Source organism: Gymnoscopelus braueri (assembly GCF_963280865.1).
Source record: "Gymnoscopelus braueri genome assembly, chromosome: 20".
Taxonomy (NCBI): domain Eukaryota; kingdom Metazoa; phylum Chordata; class Actinopteri; order Myctophiformes; family Myctophidae; genus Gymnoscopelus; species Gymnoscopelus braueri.
The window spans coordinates 15702238-15717992 of NC_137622.1; the positions used below are offsets into that span (position 1 = coordinate 15702238).

The following is a 15755-nucleotide window of genomic DNA, read 5'->3' on the forward strand; positions in this document are numbered from 1 at the left end:
GGCTCCGCCCCCCGGAAGTGGGTGAAACAGGCACTTCAAACTCTTTGTTGAATTGTTCAAAAACATTAAAAAAAAAAATTGGGTGAATTTTAATTTTTCTAAGATGCTCCTTTTAACGCAGAATTTTTTGGTATTTTTTTTTTTTTAAACGCCTTAGTTTTCGAGCTGCGTTTGCTTACCGCGTTCGCGCGTCTTACTTGTATAATTGTTATGAGTGAAGCTTTTCATTATCTATCATCCTCTATCACTCTGCTCTCTCACATTCATTACTGGTTTAAACAGCACCCATCATTGCATCCTTTACATTAGGGTTGGTCAGCCCTCTCTTTGTGTTAGGAGGTACTGTAGCATCATTGGTATTTGATTGTTTCTACACAAAGCCCTTCAGGCATTGTACCAGTTATTTCACTTACAGTACAACACCCGCTCACAGGAATGGATTGTTTTCCAGGTTCGTCAAGTTCAGCTCAGATTTATAGGCTTATTTAAAGGTTATTTAGAGGTTGTGTGACATGCATGTCACACGTGGAATAATCAACAAGCCACCATTGTTCTTTTAGCCTTCTCCTATGCATAGGGTTGCCTGAAATTTAAATAAGGGACACCCAGCCAGGCGTCCCTTATGTCCAAGAAAAAATGTATTTTTTTTGTATTAACAATGTGTATTAACTCTATAAACGCCATTGACTCGAAAACGCGTCAATTACTACTTAATCCACCCACGCCATTGACGCGTTTGACGCGTTGGATTTGCGTTCATTGTTTAATCTCTGATCGCGCTATGCTGCTTAAAATTCAATGTTATTCTCGAGTTCCACTTACTTCACCCATATCTGCATCCGGTTTCATGATCTGGGTTCCGTTTCCGGTTTTTGATTATTTTCCCCCGGTCATTTTCGTCCAAAATAGGTAAACAAACGTTTTTTCACACGGTATGACGGACAAACGGACAGCTTCTCTTCTATAATCTATGGTCTGGGTGACGATCAGTCATCGCCGTCGTGTATCACATCGTAATTTTGACGATCAAAACAATCTGGGAGGACGTCACATCCGTTTTCATGTTTTTCCCTGTCTAATCGCTCAAGAAGGGTAACAGTGACACACGGAGCTGATCAAGCTATCATGTGCTGCTCTCTAGTGGCGGATTTGTGCTGCGTCTTTAAAAAACAGTCTGATCAATTATTTTCATGAAAATTTTCAAAATATAAAAACAAAAAAAACACGAAAATTGCTGGCAATGGGGGAGTACTTTATGAAAATACTCTGGCAGTCAAAGAGTTAAAGTATGAGCTGTTTGAACTTGTGATGTGTGTCATTCATTGATTGGTTGATTCCCAAACATAAGGAACAAAGTGTGCCCCTTATAAGTTCAATAAGGGACACGTCTTTTAGTTTCCAAATAAGGGACTATTCCGTGTTTCAAGGGACGGTTGGCAACCCTGCCTATGAAGAGCATTGGACGTTACCCTAACAGTCAAACAGCCGTGTATCGTATGCAAGCACTCTTGCCCCATTGCCAATCCCTCACTTTTCTTCACAATGCTTTGTGATGTTAACATCACTCAAGACCTCAAAAGAGAGTGAGGGTGAATTGGCCAATCCAAAGTGGAAACCACTGTACACACACACATGCACACCTAAAGTAGCCTACTGTACTGTACTTCATGACTCACGCTCTCACGCTGTCGCTCCTTGTTTAAATCTGCCCACAAGAATGCATGCACTTCTCTTATGCCCCCCCCACCTCTTCCATAAATATTGAACAGTTATTCTTTCACATTGAGATCAATAATACATGACCTACTGTAACTTTAATAGCAAAGAAACACAGAACATGGTTTTATCCCTAGTTTTCCATGAACTACAGTGCGTGTGTGTGTGTGTGTGTGTGTGTGTGTGTGTGTGTGTGTGTGTGTGTGTGTGTGTGTGTGTGTATGCATGTGTGAATTGAACAATGTTTCTTTTCAAGGACAGCTCATATCCTAGGCCAGTGATTTTCATGTCAAGTACCCCCCAATTAATATGTATTTGGCAGTGGACCGCCATCAGAAAGTAGTTTGTGCCTGGGACCCCCATGCAAGATATGTGTTGTTAAAATGTTCCAAATCTTAAAAAAAAAAAATCAAGATGTTTTGGAAAATAGCCAATCTACAAGCTCACAACGTGGCACAACTGTTATTGTAAAATAGCATACTGTATGTATATAGGATTAAAAATGGTTAAACTGACTTTGATGCTATATTAATACATATAGCTGGACACCCCCTGGAACCCCCTCAAGGGTCCCTGGAGGTCCCCAGACCCCACTTTGAGAACAACTGTCCTAAGCAGTCTATGACTACATACTGTACAGTGTTCTTAGCAGAGACCACTTGCATGCATCTCAATGCGTGCGTGCATGCGTGCATACATGCAGGACACACATACAGCATGTACATCTCTCCCCAGAAAATACTATAGTCTCCCAGCTAGAACAAATTGACATGACTCATCCTTTGATTAGTTCATTTGGAATCAATCTGAATTAATTGAACCTTTAGACCTTTTGGAGTTTTCAGGTACTGCAAGGCCTGCAGTTCTAGACAAGCTGTATTGTATTGGTGTGGAAAGAATACAAAAACCAGCATGAGGCAATGTGCCTGACGTTCACTTTAACATCCACATTAATGTTTTAATATGCTCAAATGTATATTAAATGACATTAAATGGTACAGTGTATATACAATTACTGTACAGTAAATAAAGTAAATATACTATACTGTAGATTATGCAACATTATTATACACAATATATTCATGGTTTAATAGTAAATAGATATTAGACTAATTGCTGTAGGATTATATTGCTTGAATTAATCAGGAATATTCAGTAGTTTAGTAATTAATCAAATGTATATTGAAAATAACAACGCATGCACTATATAGGTCTAGAATTGCTGCTTGTCTAGAACTGCAAGCTTTGAGGTCTTGCAACAGCAATTAAAAAACAACACCACCTGAATGTTGCAGAAAGAAATACACATTGTTTAAGTCACTCAAAGCCTACAAATTCTGACAAACTTGCAGGAAGCAGTAGTAGTAGGAGGTCGACTGGAAAAATAATAAGTGTGAGTCCGAATGTCCAACACCAAAAGACTGGGGGAATTAGACAGACAAAGGCGGCAGCTGCCAGTGAGTCCGTCTGAAACTCTGCTAATGGGAACAGTGGTTTCGCCAGGAAGTCTGGCTGATAACACACAAACTACGCAGCAAGGAAATAAAGCAATTAGAGTTCAGCCATGCAGATCACCTTTTCATCCACCTTAGTAACCTACCTCTCCTTCCTCTCTTTCGGTCTCGCCCTCTCATCTTTTGACCACATAAATTGACAACGGCAATCAAACACAGATAGGCATTTCAAATTGACATTTTGTTTTCACACCCCGAAAATCTCAGAGAAAGCTCTCTGCTGTAGCTGAATTCTGACACCGTTTTTTTTTCTTCTTTTTTCTTTTTTCAGCCAATGCCTTTCTATGTCTGGAGAGTAGACTGGCTGTATCTGGCGGATTTGGCCCCAGCTAATCCCTGTAAGTTCATTATGCTATCCAGCTCACAGACAGCCTCGGCCAACAGAAGGGCATTAGCATGTCTGCTAACATGTCTTGCTGTTAAAGCACCATGCACGAGCCATGGCAGAGCAGGGAGACTCGCCATGGCGTATTAATATCAGATTGTGTGTGTGTGTGTAGACATACACGTGTAGCTTTGTGTGTGTGTGTGTGTGTGTGTGTGTGTGTGTGTGTGTGTGTGTGTGTGTGTGTGTGTGTGTGTGTGTGTGTGTGTTTATGTGCAGGTGTGCATGTGTATTATTATACAGTATGTGCTTGTTTGTGTGTGGCTGACGGTCAGTAGAAATCAACCAAGGGCAAGGCAGTTTATTTTCTAGTGAACGGCAAACAGTTTATTGACATTTTCTGCGGTTAACACCGAGTCGCAGGGTCCGTTGTGTTAATTTGTGAGTGTGTGTGTGTGTGTGTGTGTGTGTGTGTGTGTGTGTGTGTGTGTGTGTGTGTGTGTGTGTGTGTGTGTGTGAGCGCGTGCGAGCGCGTGCGTGTGCATTAGGAAGAGACCAGAATCGCTAATTCAGCAGTTAAAGAGATCAGCTCTGACCCAACCTCCCCATCCCCACTCTCCTGTTTTTTTCTCACCCTCTCTCCCCCCCCGCCCTCCCCCCCTTTTCTCTTTTCAATTTCTCTTCTTCACCCTCCTCTCTCCATCTTTTTCACACTCATTCTTGCACTTTTATATCTCATGCCCCACATTTCTCAGCATCTGTCTAGGGCATAGATATAAACTCTGTGCTATCCATGTTGAGCTGTGTTGCCATGCTTTCTGTTCACATGCTCTATATGTTATACCCATGCATCCCTACACAAGTGTCCCTGCATGTCCTTACTTCATGTGTCCCTGCTTCATATGTCCCTATACATCATGAGTCCTATGTCTCATGCACCTCATCAGTCATTCCACGTAGAGTGAAGGACGAAAAACAATGGAAGGAGAGATTGAGGTGAAACTAACACGCACGCACACACACACCACCTCTGCCATGGTTACTCATCTCTGTCTAATTAGGGGGCAAAATCCACAAGAGAATTGTCATCATAATGTCATCACACACACACACACACACACACACACACACACACACACACACACACACACACACACACACACACACACACACACACACACAAGACACACACACACACAAACACAAGACACACACACACCCAACCACCATCCTACAGCCACTATAAAGTCACTATTACATAAACGCCATTAAAAAGCAACATGCAGAGCTGGGGACGAGAAGTCATTGCTTTGTTCCTGTAGATTTGTTTCAACAAAAAAACAGCAGTGACTTGAGGTGACTTCCCTGCCAGGAGATAGCCAACCACTTTAGAAGAGGCCTGGGCTAAAAATAGCCTAGCGTTCCCCATGCATAATGAATGACCAGAGACAGCATTAACGCTAGCTCTTTCCAGGAGCGATCTGCTACGCTCCGTTTGTCCGTCTCAGCTTCCCCCAGCCCAACGCTCCCAGACAGGTGCTCTGAGTCGGTGCGTATTCCCGCACCAACATGCATACAGACCCAATTCCCAACCAATCCCCTGCAACAACACTCTACTGACATTCTGCTGTCATGCTTCACTAGAAACACAAGTCCACTTGTTATCTCAGGTAATGGTGCACTTCTATGCATGTACAGTACACACACTCGCGCACACACACACACACACGCACACATGCATGCACACACGCACACACAATCACTCCAGGGGTCAAGCTAGGATTTTAAACTGCCGAATTATCATAGTTCGTCGGACATACTGTAATGACCAAAAAAAGGCCATACCTGGATGACAGGCAGGTGCATTTAATGATGTAGCGCAGCATAGTATTATAATTTGGACTGAAAACTATTTAAAAATAAAGGAATATCATCAAATTAAATGTAACAGCCTTAAATTGCACAAGCAAATTAATTAGATTAAAATAGCGTGTTACAGTAGGTGTGGATGACTGCATGCATAATGTTGTCTCAACTAAATAAGCTGTCTTGATTTTGACTCATTAGTTTATTAGAACACGTTTTTCTCCAGAATAACGAGCACTAACCTCATTTTGAATAACGACGTTGACATTTCCTTATTCTATGGCAAATTGCACAGTTGCAGAAGAAACTATAAAAAACCTTGTGTGTTTTAGTTTGAGGCAGCTTCTCTTCCTTGCGAGTGCGGTCCTTATCCGGTTTTGGAAGAATCCCCGCTCTGCTGGCACCCTGGACACGGGAATGACACAGGCCACCTTTGCCACTTGCACCCAGTCGGGATAAATGTCGGGAAATTCTCGGATCAGAACTTCACAGGCTGTTTGAAATTTTAATCCTCTGTAGCCACAGAGAGCTGTCATCATTTTTACCGGCCCAAAAGTCCAGAGGGAATTATATTTTCCGGCCTTTGTGACAAAAAAAATGAAAAAAAATCGGCAATTGACAGCCAAAGTGACCCCTGACACACAGACGAGCGCGAACACACACACACACACACACACACACACACACACACACACACACACACACACACACACACACACACACACACACACACACACACACACACACACACACACACACACACACACACACACACACACACACACACACACACACACACAGCATGCTACTTCCTGAGGATTATTTCTGCCCAACTTGGTGAGGCTCATTTCCTGCCAGTGTCCACTCTCTACAGGAACACAAACAAACAAACACACGCACAAGCACACACACACACACACACACACACACACACACACACACACACACACACACACACACACACACACACACACACACACGCACAATTGCTGGTAGTGTTTTTCCTGTTGGTTTGTGTTACCAGATTGCCACTCTACAGTCATTTCGGTGGATTTTAATGGATGTCGTGCCACAGGCTCTCCATGCAGCCATTATACACATTCATCTCACTGTTGTCCCAATCTTTCTCTCTTTCTCTCTCTGTGTGTTTCTCCCCACAGCGTGCCCTCTCTCTCTATTCACTCGTTTTCTCTCTGTCTTTGTGACATCTCTCTGCGTTTTCATGGATCAGCTTCAACCTCTCTGCTGTTTCTATGCAACATGTCTCATTAAAGACTGGAGTGTCTCTCCGCTTCTCTCTCTCTCTCTCTCTCTCTCTCTCGTTTCTTTTGCTAACAAATCTGAGAAGGACATATGCAGTAAACAGTACAGTGTGTGTGTGTGTGTGTGTGTGTGTGTGTGTGTGTGTGTGTGTGTGTGTGTGTGTGTGTGTGTGTGTGTGTGTGTGTGTGTGTGTGTGTGTGTGTGTGTGTGTGTGTGTGTGTGTGTGTGTGTGTGTGTGTGAGTGAGTGAGTGAGTGAGTGAGAGGAGAGAGAACAGTATGTGTGTCTATGAGGTTTAGGAAAAAGAGAGCGAGTACATGCCTACAAGCCTCTCTCCCTCTTTGCCAGCGTCTGTCCATTAGGCCGTCAGTGGCAGAGTGAATTTATTTGCAGTGCGGTTACTGGGCCAATGATTGATGTTAGCCCTGCAAACAGTGAGCCAATTAGAAGGCTGATGTAACGTCATTTTAAAAGCCTCCTAATCACGTTGTTCTTGAACCTGGGACCCGGGCCTTTCCTAATGAAGATTTATACTGGATCAAAGGAGAGACTAACGCCATTAACAATAGATTGTATTCCACCAAAAATCACATTAGGACTCTCCCCCCCCCCCCCCCCCCCCCCCGCCCCACTCCTCCTACCCTCGCTCGCTCTCGCTCACTCTCCTCAGCTTTCTGCTAAATATATCTGCTGATTACAACTGCAGATGCACAAAGGAATAGAGAGATGGGGAAAGAGAGAGGGGGAAAGAGAGGGAGAGAGAGAGAGAGAGAGAGAGAGAGAGAGAGAGAGAGAGAGAGAGAGAGAGAGAGAGAGAGAGAGAGAGAGAGAGAGAGAGAGAGTGAGAGTGAGAGACGGGTGGAGAGAGAGAGAGAGAGAGAGAGAGAGAGAGAGAGAGAGAGAGAGGGAGAGAGACGGCGGGAGAGAGAGAGAGAGGGAAAAACAGCCCAGAGTTGCTAATTGCTGAGAATGAATCTGCGTGCTAACGAACAAACTCGTCACTGAGAAGTGTGTGAGTGTGTGTGCACGTGCAGACGTGTATGTGTGTATGTGTCCGTGTGTGTGTGGGTGCATGCGGACACTTGTTTACATGAATAGGTGAGGGAGGAAAAAGTACTTGTGAGGTGCTGATATAAGCATGCGGAGCCCCTAACAGCCAACTAGAGAGTCCAGTAATGAGATGGAGAGAGAGAGAGCGAGCTGCAGTTTGTCTACGCTACACTGATTCTCCTGCCGACCCTTAAATTCTGCCTCTTACCTTTCACTTCCCGTGCCGGTTATTAACGTAGGGTGATCGGGCTTTCGCCGTTCGAGCTCCTACAGGCTCTGGAATGCTCTACCCGAGGCAATTGGCCACTCTGACTCCATTCTATCTTTTAAATCCCATAAAAAAAACGTACATGTTCCTAAAAGCATTCCTGCAAACAACCTTTGTTTTTTTTTATTCATTATCTTTTGTTCACGGTTATTTCTTGTTCAAATTGTACTACTGTAGCTCATTTTATTTTCAATCGTTCAGTACCTTTATGAAATTCTTTGTTTTCTCAAGAAACAAAACATATCCTCTGTTGCCATTGTAGCCATTCACGTGATTGCAAACACTAGTTCTGTAGAATGAACTCAAGATTACCGGAGACTGGAGATGGCAGCTGGAGTTGTGACATGAGGGGAGGATTGCATACTGTTAGACAGAGAACAGGCTGATGATGATGATAATGATGATGATATAGGCCAGTCGAGATAGTGAGCACATGATGAGGCAATGCCAGGGCACAGGCGATGCAGTAATGAATGAATGACAGGTGTAGAGACGAGAGAGACAAAGAGTGAAGATGGAATGTTAATAATGAATAGAAAGATGGATGGATGGATGGATGGATGGCTGGCAGGTCTATGGATGGATGGATTGATGGATAGGGCAGTGGTTCTCAAACATTTCCAAGTCAAGGACCCCCAAATTGGAAATATTTTGTGCCAAGGAGGGACCCCCACAAGATTTGTGTTTCAAATGTGTTTAAAAAAAATTCTAAAATATTCAAAATTTTAAACATTTTTGCAAGATTTTTTTTTAGATCGCGTTGTGATCTACAAGCAGAACACCGGGATAGGAGATAGAAGGATGGCGGGACGGACGGACAGCCGGGCAACGCCCTGGTGGTCTTACCTGTGTTGGAGGGCTGAGCCCGAAGCAGGTAGGAGTCGTCAGGGCGTTGCTCCAGATGGGAATGGGTGGAGTTTTTCTCCAGCAGGGGCACCTGGCACTCCCTGATGGGTGGAGACGGACCGGGGGAAGGGTGGTGGAGGGTGGCGGAGGAGGCGGACGGGAGGGAAGGGGGGAGCAGGGTGGAGGAGGAGGTTGGAGGGAGAGGGCGACCTGGAGAACGGTTGAAGAGAGAGAGAGAGAGAGAGAGAGGGAGGGAGTAAGACACAACAGATGGTGCTGACTGACAGCGGTATATATGGCAGTGTGGATGGTAGTTACTTCAAAAGTGCACCACGGCTTGCTGGGTTTTGTTTTAACACGTGTACCATGGGTTCACTGACACACTTCACACCTTCTGCTTGAAAAGGCCCAAATACAACCACCTGCACATCCTGTACTGTATATAATATTGAGAGTATTCAGCAAACGGAATCTCTCTCTCCCCCTCCCTCTCCCTCTCTCTCTCTCTCTCAGGCTTGAACGAGATGCTTAGATAAGATTATGCTTCCGCGAGGACCTACATCCTGCGCACCATTGTCCTTTACCTCAACGTGTGTTGAGACAAGAGAAAGTTATCAGCTCCGGCTTTAAATAGTGGGAGCCGTGGGACACAATCGTGGACACAATCAGGCTGTCCCCACACACTAGATACAGAAAAGGAGAGAGAGAGAGAGAGAGAGAGAGAGAGAGAGATGGAGAGAGGGATGGAGAGAATTCACTCTACTCTCCAAAGGCTCAGAATCAAGGACAGGGTGAGGTCTAATAAATTCTATTTAGAGACCGCTCATAATATGGAATAATTATGTCTGCCATATTTGCAGCTCAATCCATCAACAATGTGGTAAGAATGAGGCCATTGCGTCCAGCGAATCCACTGAAGGACTGCAGTTATTAGTACTACTAATTAGGGAGCCGACAGCCGTGCATCGGCACACTGATAATCACTTATTTTTCTTCTGATTCCACGGTCAAAATAATGATAGCCTCAGGCGCTGGCGGAGTTCTCTCTCTTCAATTGTTTTTTTTCCTTTTTTTCCCTCTCAAATAGCCTTGTCAATAAAGCTATTTTCTTCTTCAATCTTAGGACATATTGTCCTTCACCTCCCAAAGGGAGGAAGTGAAGGGGAAAAGAAGTAGGTTAGCGCCTTGCCTCTTTAGTTTATCAAACTTCATTCACTCACACTCATTTCACTGATTGAAGTTTATCTGAAGAATACTGTGTGTGTGGAGGGAGGAGCATTGTGCAGGACTTTTGAAGGTTTTTTTTTTGTCATTCCTTCATCCCTCACACTTCTTTTAATGCATTTCTGCAGTGCAAGATAAAACAACAAGACCTTGAGAAAAACAGAACAGATAGCTTCAGCATTTAAGCTAAAGCTGTTCATCTGTCCCTGTTCTCACACGTAAGCAGAATTCTTTGGAATACAGATGTGGTGTAATTACAACGAGAGACACATATTTCGATATAGATCGTGGTGTCGCGGGGGCCATGATGCATTGGTCACTTTTTTAGGCAACGGTGCAATACTGCTTGCAGGCGGGACGGGAACTGGTAACTGGGAGAACAAAATCAATGGAGATATCATTGCAGGCTTTAGGAAACAAACAAACAAAAATGTCACGACAAAATATTGCCCTGCATATCTGCACATTTATATTGTCTCATAATGTTGATCATTTGGGAATCCATTACTGTAAAATGAGAAAAGGTTCGGAGGCCGGGTGCTGTAAAAGCTGTGTAGAAATCTACAGATAATAGTAATAATGATAATAATGATAATAAATGTGATATAACAATGACCTTGTTTCCTTACAAAATGCTCAGACAATGGCAAACAATGACTGATCAAATGAAATAGAACGAAATCAAAGCTTGCTTAAAATGATGTGTTTCCAGCTGTTGTTGAACAACTAAAGCTCTAATCAAAAATATTCTTGAAAATAAAAAGAGAACAAGTTGAACTTTTCCACCTATAATGACATGACGTGTCCAAAATAGAGATGCTCGGTTGAAAGAGGTTAAAGGAAGACAGTCAGAGAGGGAGGAGAGTTGTGCTTCACTTTCCGTCTCACTGACCAAGCAAGTCATGGAAACCAGAGCTTGGATCGATGCTCTGCTCATGTTAAGTACCCCCCAGAGACGCCAGCCTTGTCTTCTGTTTAGGTATGCGTGTGTGCGTGTGCGTGTGCGCGTGTGTGTGTGTGTGTGTGTGTGTGTGTGAGACTAGTATTTGTGTGCATGCATGTGCATGTGACTGTTTTGCGCCGGCCAATCTCATCAGAGCAAACGGCGATAGATGAATAAACAATGAAAACGCTAACACTGTGGCCATGGGGAGGAGGAGAGGAGGAGGAAGGTAGAGACGGAGGTATGGAAAGACATTAATGGGGAAGAGGGAGGGAGAGAGGGAGAGATATGAGGAGGTCAAGGGGGTAAACAAGGGAATAGAGAATGGAGAGCGAGAGAAGGATGGAGGGATACAGGGGCGTAGAAAATAGAACAGACCAGAAGCTATGAGCTGACAAAATGCTGATGGTTGGGCGGGTAAATTAGGAGGAGATAAAAGCTGAACGAACAGCGGAAGAGATGGAACACAGGAAACCAGAAATTGAGAGATGAAGAGGAAGGAAAGCCACGGACACATAAAAAAAAAAGTAAATGAGTCGATTGCTCACTTCACCATTTGCATATTCCAGGAGACCTTAATGAGGCTGTTGGTGATGACGGTCAAAGAAAAGTCAGTGCATGTGATTTATATACAATGTGTGTGTGTGTGTGTATGTGTACGTGTGTGCGCATGCGCCCCGGTGATCTCTTAAGCTTGTGTTCGCCGTTGTTCGACTGTGTCTGTGTGCGTATGTGCGTGCACCGGTGTGTGCGCATGGTATGTGTATGCAAAAAGTGTGGTTATTAATATTTTAAATCACTTTAATTACAAAAAAAGGAAAAATTGCACTAGTTGGCCAAAAGCAATTAAGGGAACTTTAATCTCCTTAGCAATTACGCTGTGGGGCATCTTTAACTCACCCATTTTTTCACGCCACATTTCGAGAAAGGTCAGTGCAAATTGCTTCGTGTTATTAGAACAAAGACTTGGCAATGAGCTCACGTTGCTCTTCAGATGATTTGTTCATTGCCATATTTCAACAGGCCCCACTCAACCACCTGTACGGTATCCATATCTCTCTCTCTCCCTCTCTCTCTCTCTGTTTCTTTCTCTCTCTCACTCTCTCTCTCTCAGCTTCTCTCGCAACCACGTTTCTGCCTCAAGTGTTGATTAGTGTGAATGGATCGAAAACATAGTTAGACTGTAATACAAGCATTAAGGGAACTTTAACCAGCATTGGAAGATGGGACTCAAAAGTGAATCCCCGCTGCACAAGTTCAAGATAAAAGTTGCCATCAGTACGTTTCATGCATTACCCGGGATTTTCACCGAGATTTTCCCACATTTGGGAGACCAAGCTTCTACCAAGACAATATACCCGTTTAATGGCCAGAGATCATGAGCTCATGATCGTCAAGCAGTACTACTTGCCAACCATTAGGTGTCCCACCATGAGCAGAGCACCACAGACTAGATTTCTCAATGGAAGAGTAGAGAGACCACCTCCAACCACTGATGATGTAGTTATATTAACATAATATTTTATTCATTCAAATAAGTTCCGGTCTGCCGCTTTAATCTACAGTGTACTCCATCGCACGAAGGGGTTGCTTGCTAAAAATAACTGATCTACAAGCTATCAACGCATTGCGACATCAGTTCTTTTTGGCGCACCATCGCGAAGCAGTGTTGATTTTGACAGCAAATTTTGATTTGGTTTTATAGTCTTTTGAATACAATTCCATTTAGTTTTAGTCATATTTTAGTCGTCTGAAACGTTTTTGTTTTTGTCTAGTTTTAGTCGACTAAATATCATAAGATTTTAGTCGACTAAATCTACAGTTGATTTGGTCGACTAAAATTTATTTTGGTGGGCCGTGATGGCGTCGTAATAGCTGATTTTACACTTGGTTGCATGCTGAAAATAGCCGATCTACAAGCCGATCACAACACGTCGCAGCACGCCGCGTTGTGAGATCTGCTATTTTCAGAGCACCCGAACACCCGAGCGCAACCAAACATAAAATGACTCGTCTTAGTTCGACTGGACTCGTCCACTCTTCCCTCCCTAACATTTTTGTCTAGTTTTTATTTGTTGACGAAATTATCAATATATTTAGTCTTAGTTTTAGTCACCATAGCTTAGTTTTTATTTAGTTTTCGATAGTGAAAAAAAGGTATTCGACGAAACATTTTTGTCATCGTTTTGGTCGACGAAATCAACACGGCAGAGAAGTTTCAAGTGCACGGCCATCAAACAGATTGCTGTGTGTCTCAGGTGGAATGCTGCTGGCTGCATGTATCTGTATGATAGCATTGTCAGGAAGCTGCCTGTATAATCTATTGTTCCTTCATTCTGTGGTGTGAAATGGTTTTATCATTCCAGCGTAATTCTGGCTGTTGACTGTTCAATGACCGGGGCGTTTGCGGCGGATCATTTCTCTCATTCTCCTCTCCTCTCCTTTCTTTTATTTCCCTCTCCTCTCATCTCGTCTCGTCTCCTTTCCTCGCCTCTCGTCTCGCCTCCTCTCCTTTCCTCCCCTCTTATCTCTCCTCTTCTCCCTTTGGTCCCGTCTCCTCTCCTCTCCTCTCGTTTTCTCTTCTGCCTCTCCCTTCCCATTCTTTCATCAATTCTCCTCCTCCTTTCCCCATCATCTCTCCTCTTGGTGCCCTTGTCTCTATTTCTGTCCCTCCCTCTCTCCGCCTCGTTCTGTCCATCCCGTCCGCCCATCTGGTGGAGGTGAGGAGCGTTAGGCCGAGGAGGAGGAGTGGAACGAGGGATGGAGCGACAGCTGGAGCCTCGTCAGACGGGGAGAGACAAATTACCCCTCTAACGAGAGCCATTCATCATCCCTTCATCCCCTCCATCCCTCCCTTCTTTCATCCCTTCTCATCTTCCACCACACGTCTACGTGACACACACCTGGATGCAACGTGCGACAAGCACACATGCATGTGTGCAAACGCACGCACACACACACACACACTTGGTGTACAGCCATGCTTCTATTCACCGTGCAGGTTTAAGGAGAGTCAGCATGTTCCTGCATTAAGATGACTGAGAAAATAAATCAATTAATAGAGAGAAGAGACACAAATAAGAAACAGGTAAATGAGTGAGTGAGAGAGATAGAGACAGACTGAGAGAGAGAGAGAGAGGGACATGTGTGAGAGAGGAGTACATGCATGCAGAGATTCATTACCACCACTGCTGTCAGCACAGATGTTGGACTGAGGGGAGTTGACGGTGTGTGTGTGTGTCTGTGTGTGCAGGCATGTGCATGTCCATGTGTGTGCATGCGTTATGGTATTTGCAATAGTGTGTCAGTCATTGTGCGTGAGTGTGTGTGCGTGTGTGTGTGTCTGCATCTTTGTCTGTGGGTGTGTGTGCGTGCACACATGTATATCACAGTGATCTGAGGGCTATTTAGTGATGACAGCTGCTGACATAATAGGGTCTTTCCTTTCTTTATCTACACTCTGCAGTCTGCCCCTTCTCTCTCTCTCTCTCTCTCTCTCTCTTGCTCTCTCTCTCTATCTCTCTCTTCCTCCACCTCCTCCTGTGCTTCCTCCTGTTTCTCCAAACCTGACCAGCCTTCACCTCGCTTCTCAACCATTATACTTAACACATTAAGTGACTGTGAAAAGATGGACACCTGTTACCGTGTGCGTGCGTGTGTGTGTGTGTGTGTGTGTGTGTGTGTGTGTGTGTCTCTCTCTCTCGTCTTAACCAGCATGAGCTCATTACGCTTGATACCACGATCACCACCTTCCTTTCGTTCCCCTAATCATCTCTGCCACCGAAAATGAGAGATAAATTGGGTAAAAAGCAAAAGGGAGAGGTGGGTGTGATCATTGCATTTTAATGAACAAAGTTGGGCTTTTCACTGCTTAAAGAGACAACTGTATCACTACCTCTCTATGGTGGCCCTCCCTTTGATGTGTCACTGAGACTCTGCCTTCCACCTCATCCTCCTCACGCTCCCTGTCCTCTCCTCCTTCCTCCTGTCATCTTGCTTGTCCTCCGACCCTAAACAGCTCCACGACGGTGCGGTGGGGAAAGAGGCACGATCAGGATTCACTTGCAAGCCTTGTTTTGTTTCTGCAGCAAAACATCGCTGCATTCTCCCATAATCGTTTACTCCTCCCACGATGACAGAGACTTTTGAACGACTGTGCGGCTTTTGCCAACAGGTGCACTGTGTGCATAAGGAATGTGTTGACAGGAGGAAATCGTTTGAATGGAACGGAGAAGAAAGGAGAAATAAGCATCGGAGAGGGGTGGGGAACAGAGAAAGATGCGTGGATAAAGTTCAATCAATTCAATCACAGACCACAGCTCGTCTCTACTGAACGAGCCTTTCATGAGCAATTGGCCCTGATGATTACAGCCATCTTTACAATGCCGCCTAACCCTGTGTGTGAGTACAGAAGTAATGGACACCAATTGCATATAAAGATCCACACAGATTTGAAGACGGGAAAATGGTGGGTTGAATTGCAGTATTTGTCATCATCATGTTCTTTATGTTTGTGCAAGAATATCCTCAAGGATAGAAGGAAACTCTGTACTTCCTTCTTGTAGACCTTATTAATCCCGCGGGGGGCATTCAATTTCAGCTTCACCCAGCTGATGGCTGCATAGATGGTCCTTATGAACGCTCGGGGGGAAGCAGTTAAGTGTTTTGCTCAGGGACACTTTGACAAGTGTTACTGGGCGAGGGCGACCGATAGCCGAGTAGTTAGGGTGTGTACCACGCA

At 44.3% G+C, this 15755-nt stretch overlaps 1 protein-coding gene across 1 annotated transcript in view; it reads right to left on the bottom strand.

Annotated features, from left to right (window-relative positions):
- Positions 1 to 15755, bottom strand: part of tenm2a (teneurin transmembrane protein 2a) — a gene marked incomplete at both ends in the record, with an annotated part of 243147 nt that overhangs the window by 100767 nt on the left and 126625 nt on the right. Inside the window, 1 exon segment of the mRNA XM_080416486.1 lies at positions 8848 to 9057. Coding sequence (XP_080272612.1) covers positions 8848 to 9057 — 210 coding nt within the window.